Source organism: Corythoichthys intestinalis, chromosome 20 (genome assembly GCF_030265065.1).
Source record: "Corythoichthys intestinalis isolate RoL2023-P3 chromosome 20, ASM3026506v1, whole genome shotgun sequence".
Taxonomy (NCBI): Eukaryota; Metazoa; Chordata; class Actinopteri; order Syngnathiformes; family Syngnathidae; genus Corythoichthys; species Corythoichthys intestinalis.
Window position 1 is genome coordinate 31,205,781 of NC_080414.1, and position 11,829 is coordinate 31,217,609.

Here is an 11,829-nt window from a genome sequence, read left to right on the forward strand (position 1 = left end):
AAGTACTGCAATTCCCAGATTTATTTATGTATTTATTTTTATTATTTTACTTCATTCATTCATTTTATTGTTACCCTGGTTCACCAATCTGTTTGGCCTTATTAATGTCCCGTCCCCAGAAAACTGTGTACATGCAGATTAAGCTGTTATATCATCCCTCCCAATGTTGAGACCAAACCCTTGCAATCCATCCATCCATCCATCCATCCATTGTTGAACTGCTATTAAATTGTGCTTGCATGTATGAGATTACTAACACGTTTTCGAATAATATATAAAATTGAGTATACACCCTACATTTCTGCAGGTACTTAATTACAGGTAGTCCTTGGGTTACGAATGAGTTCCGCTCCTATAATTGCGACGTAACCCGAATTTCCGCGTAAATCGGAATTAATCCTTTAGGTTCCCCTGAATACCCCGCATATCTTGAAAAAAAACTACTCAAAAACATGTCTTAACCATCATTGTACCGTCCTCACCAAGACGTGCGAGCTAAGCCCCGAAATGACGATGTCAGTCGTTCGTGTAGTTTCTGACTTTATTCAACTGCTCATGACATCAACACATGCAGAATGAAACTAAAATAAAAATAATATTAAAACAGTTTCATCTTCAATGACAGCAATTCAAATTTGCATTCGTAACTAGCTGCTGACACCAGATATGATAATGATAACAATCCACATAAACAATTTGCATGTATCAGTGTCCACACATCATTAAAAAAGAAAAAAAATGTGTAAATGGACTCTTACTCGTGTGAGGAAGTACTACCAGCTCTATGCTCTCATGTATCACAAAATAGAAGTCAAAATTAAAAAAAAGAAAAGCGACTGGAGACAAAATGGTGGTGGAGGTGACGTTGTTTTTTGAGGGCACGGTTGGGGAATAAACAGCGTGTCTGACCGTTGACTGCTTCTTATGGAACAGAAGCTGTTTGATGTGTTTAAGTTGCATCTGTATTTTCAACAATTTTATCGACAGTTATATTTAACAAAATTATTAATATGTAAATACTATAAATATTCATTGTTGAACGCTTACAATTTGTGTGTGTGAAACTGTCTGCAGTTGAGTACGGTGGTACATCTACTTACGAACGTCTCTACATACATAATTGTCGGGTTAAGACACGCCTCAATGGGAAAATATTGCCTGTTGTTACAAAAAAAAACAGGATATGAAAGGGCAAATATACAGTATGGCTGATACTCCCAGCTCCTAGAGTTTACTGAACGTAACATACTTGTCGCTCCTCTGCCATTGGCTATTGCCTAGCATTCCTGGCATCCAATTGGCTAAGAGGGACCTCAACTGTATGTGTATGTGTGTCTCTGAGCATCCTCTTCATTCGCCCATCGTGTTCCGACAGCGTTACATGAGTGTTATAACTTTTATTCTTTACGCTATTCTTGGTTTTTACATCATGCACAACTCAGATTTCATGTTTAATATGCAATAATCAAATTGTAACATGTATTTGTTACATGTTTTGATGCATTTTTATGCATAATAAAAGATTTTTGTCTGAATTTTGGGTCTTGGAACGAATTAAGGCAGTTACATTGAAAACGCATCTCTACTTACAGAATTTTCAAGTTACGAGAATACTTCCAGAACCAATAAATTTTGTAAGAAGAGGTACCACTGTATTAAATTAGTTTTTTTTAAATTTGCTGATACCTGTAGAAACCCTGTTTAACTCTTCCCTGTCTGTGTGCCTTTTTAGCCCGCCACGTAAGAATCCAAGCATCGTGTCTCAGGACACATGTGACAATCCATACCCACCAGCAGATCAGGGTGCCATTGGCAACCCACGTCTCTCTGGCAGCCACGGATCACATAACGGCTACCTGGGAACTTCCAGCTTTAACACTCGCGTCCTATTGGAAACTCAGGAGTTGCTGAGACAGGAGCAGAGACGAAAAGAGATGGAGAGCGTCAAAGTCCATCCACCATCTGAACAGGGACCCTCTAGCACCATCAGTAAGGACCGCTCTCAAGCACCAAAGCAGGCGCCACCCAAATCCAAAGGTCCCTATAGACAGGACGTTCCCCCGTCTCCAACTCAACTAGCCAGGCTCAGTCGGCTTCATAAGGGCTCAGAGAAAGGGAGGCAGTTTTATTCCTGAGACCAAAAGACGAGGGACGTACGGGAAAATTAGAACTGATTCGTAAAAGGAAAAAAAATGCGAGCAAGTAGTCCAAATGCTGTGATAACATGAATTTTATCGGAGTATTTAATTTTTTTTATGACATTTCCACTGTATGTAAAATATGACTTGGAATATTTTCTAATCTAGAAAATGTATATAAGTGCCTTTTTTCCACTATTACGCTTCTGGTACCGGCTTTGTATTTTGGGATATTTTGATCATAAAATGCTGGATTTTTACGTAGCAACTAGGCCTGAACGATATTGGAAAAAACTATCATTGTGATTTTGGGGAGGGTTGCGATATATTGCGGTATTATATTGCGATATTAAAACTAAACAAATTTCCACCAGATAATTTGAACAGCTCTGTTTGGGATTGGCCTGAACGAAATTGGAAAAATTCAAAATTGGGATGTACTGTATAATGCCAAGGCTTTACACTTACTTTTTGCATTGTTTTTTTTTTTAAAGCGAAAGTTCAGGAATTTTTACATCAGGCTTAATCTTAGAGTTCATGGGGGTTTAATTAGTTGGGGGAGTTTATTTCAACAGCTAACATGTCAATAAAAAACAATATTAACAGATCTAACATAGTTAAATAAATTAAAAATGAAGCTCATTGTTCAAAATATCCGTACGGCCAAAACAATGTCACACCAAACTGCCGTAGTTCATTTTATTCTGCAGCACTACTTTTTTTAGACGCGAATAGAGAGGAGTGCTTCCGCCACTCGTGCTCATTCTGCATTCAAGGAAGGTGGGAAGTAGGGCTGCAGCTATCGATTATTTTAGTAGTCGATTAATCTATCAACTAGTTAGTTCGAACAGTCAAGTAATCAGGTTAGGGACATTAAATGCGTTGCAGAATAAATTTTAGGAGATTTAAAACAAAAGCTTGCTAAAATTGCACTTTCTAAAGAGCACTGAATGTGAATACAAAGTAAAATTCCCGATCGTTTCTTCAAACAAACAGAATTGCACTTTCATTTAAAAATAAATTAAAATGCCTGAACTTTACCTCAAACGGAAATAAATAAATAAATGAGTATGTAAGTACAACAAGAGAACAATTGGGTAACTTGGATAGCAAACATCTGCTAGCTTAAATGCTATAAAATGCCAACTTTTTTTTTTACAATGCTCTTAACAAATCGTTCAAACACATATTCCCACAAAAATGGCTAAATATACTCCTAAACTCAATCATGAATGAATAAACAATCATATTAGCTCAAACAAAAACTTATATTGGTCTTAACAGGGAGCAGCTGGATTTAGCCATGTTACGAGGGGTATTCAAAAAGTAATGCACCCAACTTTATTATGTACAAACAAATTATAATAGCAACATGTATTATACATCAGATGAAAGGTACAAGTGTGAGGATTCCATTTTTACTTCTCCACATAGTCTCCACCTCTCTCAAGAGCTACAGTCCACCTATGAACGAGGGCATGTACAGTATACCAGTGTTGTAGAACTCAGCCGGTTGATCTTTAAGCCAATTCTTGACAGCAGTTTTCACTTCATCGTCATTGCCGTAACTGTTGCCCCGGAGTCCTTCTTCAATTGGACCAAAGAGGTGGTAGTCTGATGGTGCCAAATCCGGAGAATATGGTGGATGTGGTATCACAGTCCCACAATATGAAGTGATGAACTCCATGGTCCTGATGCTTGTTTGAGGACGTGCATTGTCATGCTGGAGGAGCACATTTGCCATGTCCAAGTTGGGCCGAACATGTCGAATTCTTGCTTCGAGCTTCCTAAGAGTCTCAATGTATATCTCAGAGTTAATGGTTTCCCCCTTTGGCAAAAAATCCACAAGGATTATACCTTGAGAATCACAAAACATGGTGGCCATAATTTTGCCAGCTGACTTTTGGGCCTTGAACTTTTTGGTCCTTGGTGAATTCTCTCATTCACTGTTTTCATGGTCTTCAGTATTGTTTTTAAACCGCTGTACCCATCTTTTTACAGTACTATAGTATATGGTATCATCCTTGTGGACATTTTCCAGCCGGTTGTGAATACTCAGTGGGGTTTCTCCCTCTTCAACAAGGAATTCGATTACAGCTCTTTGTTTCTGGAGAGCTTCAAGAGGGGCAGCCATTTTGGAAGCTAGTTTAAGCTTTAAAAATCTGAAAATAAGAAAAACACATATAACAATCGCAAAAAGGTGTGTCCTATCATGTTTGTGCCAAATATAAACAAGATTGGTAAAATCTTGTACGAGCAATGCACTTGAGTGCATTACTTTTTGAATGCCCCTCGTAAATGAGTTATGTCGTATTCACTGTTGCCAGTAGAAGGCAGTGTATCCAACCAAATCAATAAAACTAAATGCAAACACTTTCAAAATAAACCAATCCATCACCACTCTACTTAAACAAATATTCGAACCAGCAAAATTTGAAACAAAGCTTTTTTCTAATCGAGTTAATCAATTAATCGTTACAGCACTAGTGGGAAGTAGGACTTGACCCACTTGGATGGTACCTGTTGCCACCTCAAAGCGTTCCAAGTGAACGTAAACAGCAAGATGGCTAATCACGACAAGGTGTTTTTTATTTTGGCCAACAAAAGACATTTTGACCTACGGCAAACATGCCTACTCGTAAGTGATCAAATAGTGGAGGAAAAACAACAGCTAAGGTAAATAGCATACTCTGAAAACTGCCTTCTTAGTTTTACTATTGATGGTCTGCTTTACTTGTGCCATTTTGTCAAGTGACAAATTGAAGCAACCTGTGAAGTCGTGGTACTTTTTTTTCCCGTCTTCGCAACTAGGACCTTCAAGTTCGAGTGGCGTTCCAATGATATTTTTTGGGGTCGGAGTTTGGACAATTCCGACTTCCCACCTTCCTTGAATGCAGCATTAGTCCACTGAGTCTTGACTGAAGAATGGCAACATGGTGAAATGTGCATTTAGAGGCTGTGTAAGCAGACAGAAGAAATAGGCAAATGAAGTGTCCACGAATCCATTATGAAGAACAAGAAACAATATAAGCTGTAGTTTCTTGCTGCTGGCTACGACACAAGCACACCGGTGGAAAAAATATCACTAGGCTCTGCAGCCCTTTCCCTGCAGAGCTGCTGGATTACAAACGTTGCTGTTAAAACTACAATTAATGACATGCAATGGTAAGTTTTAATGACTTTATCCTGAAAACATAGCTAACACTATTGATTGCATGGGTCATCGGTGACTTTCATTTGTGCATATGTAGTTTTTTTTATTGGCTTGCTATGATGGGACCATTGACTCGCGCTAGCTTTGCCACTCCAGAGCCCTGACACTAACAAATAACAAACAAACTGCACAGAATTTGTTGAAATCAACTCCACTGACTAATTAAACCTCCGATAAATCGAAGATTAACCCTGATGTAAAAAATTCTGATCTTCCCCTTTAAGGTCCATCAGCACAAAATTTAGGCGCGCCCACATTTTTCATTCCATCACCTTTAACGCCATATTTTATTCACTCTCTATAACATTCATATAATTCATTCATCTCAAGGGGGCTGGAGCCTATCACAACTCCAGGCAAAAAGCGCCATGAACTGGTTGCCAGCCAGTCGCAGGGCAAACATAGACCAGTGTTAATCTTATTTTAAAAAAGTAATTAATTACAGTTACAAATGACTTCTCCCAAAAAGTAATTGAGTTAGTAACTCAGTTACCTGAATGTAAGAGTAATTAGTTAATTGGCAAAGTAACTGGTGTTACTTTTAATGTTTTTGGGGGGGGTTTTTTCCATTCCAAAAAAAAATAAAATAAAACATTGGTCACACTATGTGAAGTTCAAAGCGTCTTTTGGGACAATTGGCCCTAGATCAATTCTTTACCCTAAACTTAACTATACACAGGGGTATTGCGGATATTGCGATAACTAGATAGTAACCTTTGCTATTTATGGAAGTCATTTAATGTTGTGAATCAGCCATTAAAGTTGTTAAAATTGCTCCAGTTATTTCATTAGTTCCCTTCTGTCTTCTGTGAAACTTTTTAAACTGTGTCATCATTTAAAGATGGGTTCAAGTCAAGCTTTTGCCAATTTAGGAGTATTTTAGATTTTTAAAAAAGTTACTTAGGTTCACTAGGAACCTAGAGTCTTCCTGAGAAGTCTACTGGTTTAAGATAGCGGCTGTTTACTAAAGTCGGCATGTCAATCATTTTGCATCTAGTTCTCTATACATGTGCTAACGCCACCGTGTCTGTCATTTCACATCTAGTTCTATATACTTGTGATATTTACCGTAGCATCACGTGGGCGTAGTTTGTAGGCTATTCGTTTACACTCAGGTATTATTGGAGCTAGCATCACATTTGCTACGGCGTCACAACTCCCTTGCTTCCTCCCCACTTTAGCTCTGCTCTCTCGTCTCCGTGAGTCCGTGTCTCTCAAACTTTTCTCGCGTCATTCAACCAATGTAGTAACACATAGTCACGGTAACGGCGTTGCAAAGATGAGAAATGTAAATAATTAGATTACTCATTACTGAAAAAGAAAACCCGTTATTAACAACACTGACATAGACATACAACCATTCAGACACACACTCACACCTACGGACAGTTTGGAAAGTTCAATCAGCAGGAACCCTGAAAAAACCCAAGCAGATACCGGAAGACCATAACCCTAAATTCCACACAGGAAGACCAGAGATTGAAGACCCGCGATCCCACAACTGTGAGGTGAACGTGCTAACCAGTGCGCCACCATGCAGCCATCGTGAATTATTTTTAAGCAAATATGAATTTGAAAAATTCTTGTCTTTATTAAAAGCTTCATTGAGTGAGTCCACTCAGCCTCTCACACCTCCCTCCTGTTAAGCAGTGAGCTGGCTAAGTGCTTAAAGTTAAGGATGATTGTTTTGTAGCTTTGATCTGGCGTTGGATGACTCGCTAGCCCTACAATCAAAGACAATTCATTCATTGTGTAAGTGAGAGGCTGTTCTCAGCAACGTGAGCGTCAAAGTGTGAGTGACTTTGTGGTGCTGTACGAGCATGTAGAAGAAAAACGACTTTGCGTATGAAAAATAAAATATCGCACATCCTTGCGATGCGAGTGGATCACGCCTGCACAACACGATGACGATGTTCAAATGATATCGTTCAGGCCTAGTAGCAACCCCAAAAAGTTTGCCCGTGTTAAGAAATTTTTGGGTTTTGCACCACGCATCAACAAAAAGTTTGATTTTTTTTTCTCTTTGTTGTTTTCCTCTTTACATTCTCTTCACTAGACTGCAAAAAAGGGGGAAAATGGCTTTAGAACTATTATTCCAACCCTGTCTGACCTACCCAGGGAATCTAGCCTCATAAATTAGGTCAGGTCAGGGTTATTAATTAATGTACCTCATTAAAAATGAATGCAGCCCTTTTGTGTTCATTTTTTGTTGTTATGTGTTATGAGGAGCAAGAAACGCCAACCTTGCTGGCAAGGTTTCGGCCCCGGCCTTGTCCAAAATGATTGGGATGTAAGTGAAGCCTGCTGGCCCTGAGTTGTCAGAGCTGTTCCTTGCTGAATATTTTATCAGGTGGGTCACATGGGAACCGCAGCAACTCTGTACCGGGTGGCCTCACTCTAGAATAAAGTGGCAATTTTATCGGTTGTATACAATGGGGCTGATTTGGTTTCCTCTCTATGATTATAGTCATTAATGGATCTCCATTTAGCTATGTTTTTGGCGTTTTATCAATACTTCATTTTTTTCCCACTGATGTGTAAGTGCTTAAAGCATGAAACCAATGAATAATGTAAAATGTTGACTGGAACGTTAGAGTACAATCTTTTTTTTTCTCATCATAGTTTTCCGAAAAATGGGAAAATCATTTGCATCGCTATCATTTTAATGTCTTCATTCCTGAAAGAAAATATGAGTTCTCATTAAACCACTGGTAGTTCAAGCAATGGACCTATCGCTTATCCACCCCCCCTTGGAGAACTCGGACAATAGTGTCTGCTTTAACTAAAACCACTCAAACATTTATAGGTTTTCATATTTTAATGAGGATAGCATTAAAACAATGATAGAAGGGGGAAAATAAGTGAGCCCTCGGCCTAAGGAGACTTAACAATTGAAAACAATTTTAACAAGCATTTTAAGTTAGGTGTGTGCCCAATCACTGATGAGTAGTGTAAAGCAGCCCTGCCCACTATAAAGCACACACCTGGTAAGAAATGTCTTGATGAGAAGCATTGTCTGATGTGCATCATGGCTCGGTCAAAAGAGCTGTCTGAAGACCTGCGATCAAGGATTGTTGATTTGTATAAAGCTGGGAAAGGATACCAAACCATCTCTAAATGTCCAGATGTTCATCAATCGACAGTCAGAGAAGTTGTCTACAAATGGAGAGAATTTGGCACTGTTGCTTCTCTGCCAAAGAGTGGCCATCCATGAAAGATGACGCCAAGACGTCCGCGCAGAATACGCAGGTAAAAAAGAACCCAAGAGTGTCTGCTAAAGACTTACAGAAATCACTGGCACAGTCCAATATCTCTGTGCACATATCAACTATATGTAAAACTGTGGCCAAGAATCGTGTTCATGAGTGGATACCACGGAGGAAGCCACTGTGGTCTGAAAAAAAAACTCGCAAAAAGGCACTTGCACACTCCACAGAGGTTTTGGCAAAATATTTTGTGGACTGATTAACCCAAAGTTGAATTGTTTGGGACGTTACTCCCAACGCCATGTGTGGAGGAAAAATGGAAAAGCTCACCAACATCAACACCTCATCCCCACCTTGACGCATGGTGGAGTGAGCGTAATGATTTGGGGGTGTTTTGTTGCCTCGGGGCCTGGACAACTTGCAATAATGGAAGAATGAATTCAAAAGTTTATCAGGATGTTTTGCAGGAAAAGCTGAGGCCGTCTGTCAGACAGTTGAAGCTAAAAAGAGGATGGATGCTGCAACAAGACAATGATCCAAAACACAGAAGTAAATCAACTTCAGAATGGTTTCAGAAGAACAAAATACACGTTCTGGAGTGGCCAAGTCAAGACTTGAACCCCATTGAAATGCTGTGGCATGACATTAAGACAGCGATTCATGCCAGACATCCCAGGAATCTGACTGAACTACAGCAATTTTGTAGAGAAGAATGGGCCAAGATTAGTCCTCATCGATGTGCAAGACTGATTTGTAGCTACAGGAAGCGTCTGGTTGAAGTTATTGCTACCAAAAGGCGGGCCACAAAATATTAAATGTGATGGTTCACTTGTTTATTTTTCCCTTATGTCATTATTTGCTTATTATCCTTGATAAAATATAAAAACCTATAATTTGGGTGGTTTTAGTTATAGCAGACAGTGTTTTTTCATTTGTGTGGTTTTGACAAAGATTAGAACACATTTGATGGTGATTTTATGCAGAAATGTGAGTAATTCCAAAAGGTGCAGACAATTTTCATACCACTATACATGTGCAAAATGAATATGGTGTAAATAAATGCTCAAGGTGTGAATGATGAGAGAGTGGCGAGCAGGCACATGCTAGGTGTATGTGAGGAGAACTTTCGTTTGTGTGCGTCCGTGACCAAACAAGTGTACATATTCCTTTCTTTCTAGCAGGTTTTTGGTGTTTATTTTGAACTTTAAGTGCTGTGGTCTTGACAGCTTAGATTAGTTATATTTTATTCTATTTGTGTAGTAACCGGCTAAAGGGCAAACAAGTAGGCAGTGAAATGTTAGCAAACTAACGTTAATAGTTAAGTCCATGTTCCGACTTGCTGCTATCAAATATTTTTAGAAATCGATCATTAACTTACCTTTGAGCAAGCATAAGGGTCCTTGGTGTCTTGACATTCAATTGTTTATGTGGTTGACGACAGAGCCTTATCCATCAATAACATTTGGCGAGCTTTCTTTTAGGCTTTTAAAAAGGCACACAAAAAAAACCCTTCCCCCAATCTTTCAGGACACCTGGTGTCAGAATTACATGTACCCCACGCACAGCATTTAACCATCGGGGTTTTTGAAATTTTTAAGTTTTAAAAATGATGTTTTAAGTCACGACCACACATTCCTATGCAACTCTACTGTTGGTGTCCGAGTTTTACGATTTGGGGGCGTAGTTTAGCGATCAGTCCATCAATTGAACGTAAACACTATCTATTCTTCTTCTATGCTTCTTCGCGACTAAGTTTCATGCTTACTTTATTGTTAACTTGGTAATAATTTAGCTTGTGAACACATACTTTAAACAATTTAGTGTGTTGCTCAGTGCTACAATACGTCAATGAAAATATCTTGGCATCCTTACCGTATAAAGCATTTGGCTCTCGAGTTGCAGGAAAGCAGAAGAGTAGGAGTATAACAAGATGGGGATCTGACCTTGTCGATGATTCAGTTGAGAGGCATAATCACAAGTATTCCTCTAGAAACTCAAGGTTACCACTTTTGTGTTGCTTTTTCATCTATTGACACACCTCCTTTTACATGCTTTTGTTTCTTGCTACAATGTGTGTTCTGTGTATGGAGAAATTGGCTTTGATCAAGTGTTGCATAACGCATTAAAGAAGGGCTGAAGCGCATGTAAATATACCACTATCCTTGTATGCAAATGTTCAATAACGTGTTTATTACTTTCCTTTGTGATACTGTTTTGGGATGATTTTTTTTCCACTGCAAAATGTATTGTTGTTGTTCAGTAGGGTTTATAATCACCCCTTTTGTGTGTTTGATTAAATATGTATGGTAACAAATGTAAGTATAGTATCCTCATTTTTACACAAGACTATGATTAAGAACTGACTGTTTATGCTCTTTTGTGTACATGCAATAAAAATGTTTATGAAGACGTGCTTTTTCTATTTGTATCTCACCCATTGTTTTTCAGTGGCCGCTTATTCAGGGTCACTAGGAGTTATAGCCTCATTTATCAACAATGCCTATGGTAATGACTATGTGAGATTTATTAAAATAGATTTGTGCAAAGGAAAATATTCAAATCAGTGGTTCTTGACCTTGCTAAGGGTACCGAATCCCACAAGTTTCCCATTTGGATTTAGCGAAACCTTCGCAATTGGATAATAAAGCAATTTTGTTTTTTTTTTTCAAAGTAAAAAGCGACATATCTAAGCAAGCAAGCTAATAATTTAGCAAATTCCCGTTCAAAATTCTGACAGCATGTTTTATGAACAGGTCAAAATTTGAGACCACGCTGCCCATTGGTCTGTTGTATTCCCTCATACCAAGTGCAAGTCAACCTTCCACTGAGCAAACCAGTTCCTTCTCCATCCGATCGAGGACTAACAATTAAAAGAAATGGATTAAGCCTGTAAATTAGGAGCACATCAGTCCAAAACCTGGTCTAAGAAGCCACCTTGCTTAGATTTAATCAGCGTACGAAAATGAGGCTCTGCGTTTGTTTACCTTCGCCAAACCCCTTAGACTCACTTACCGAACCCCTAGGGTTTAATCCAGTGCTTCTCAATTATTTTCTGTCACGCCCCCCCAAGGAAGAAGAAAAATGTTTCGCGCCCCCCCAAACTCTCTGCCGCCAGTGTAAATAGTATCATTTGTCTATAAAATTACTATTATAAATACGCATCTGCCTAACATTGTGTCCTTTTTTTCTAATAAAGAAAAAAAGTAACATAGATCAACTTATAATAAAGTATAACTTTATTAACATTGTTTTGTTTGTAACAGAAAAGACT

At 38.7% G+C, this 11,829-nt stretch overlaps 1 protein-coding gene across 1 annotated transcript in view; it reads left to right on the top strand.

The window, feature by feature from the left end:
* The window catches only part of LOC130909013 (partitioning defective 3 homolog), a 660,821-nt gene extending 649,880 nt beyond the window's left edge, over nt 1–10,941 (top strand). Inside the window, exon 25 of the mRNA XM_057825056.1 lies at nt 1,733–10,941. Within this exon, the coding sequence (XP_057681039.1) occupies nt 1,733–2,135 (403 nt within the window). The 3' untranslated portion in view covers nt 2,136–10,941. The remainder of the gene's footprint in view (nt 1–1,732) is intronic.
* Nucleotides 10,942–11,829: the final 888 nt, after the last annotated feature.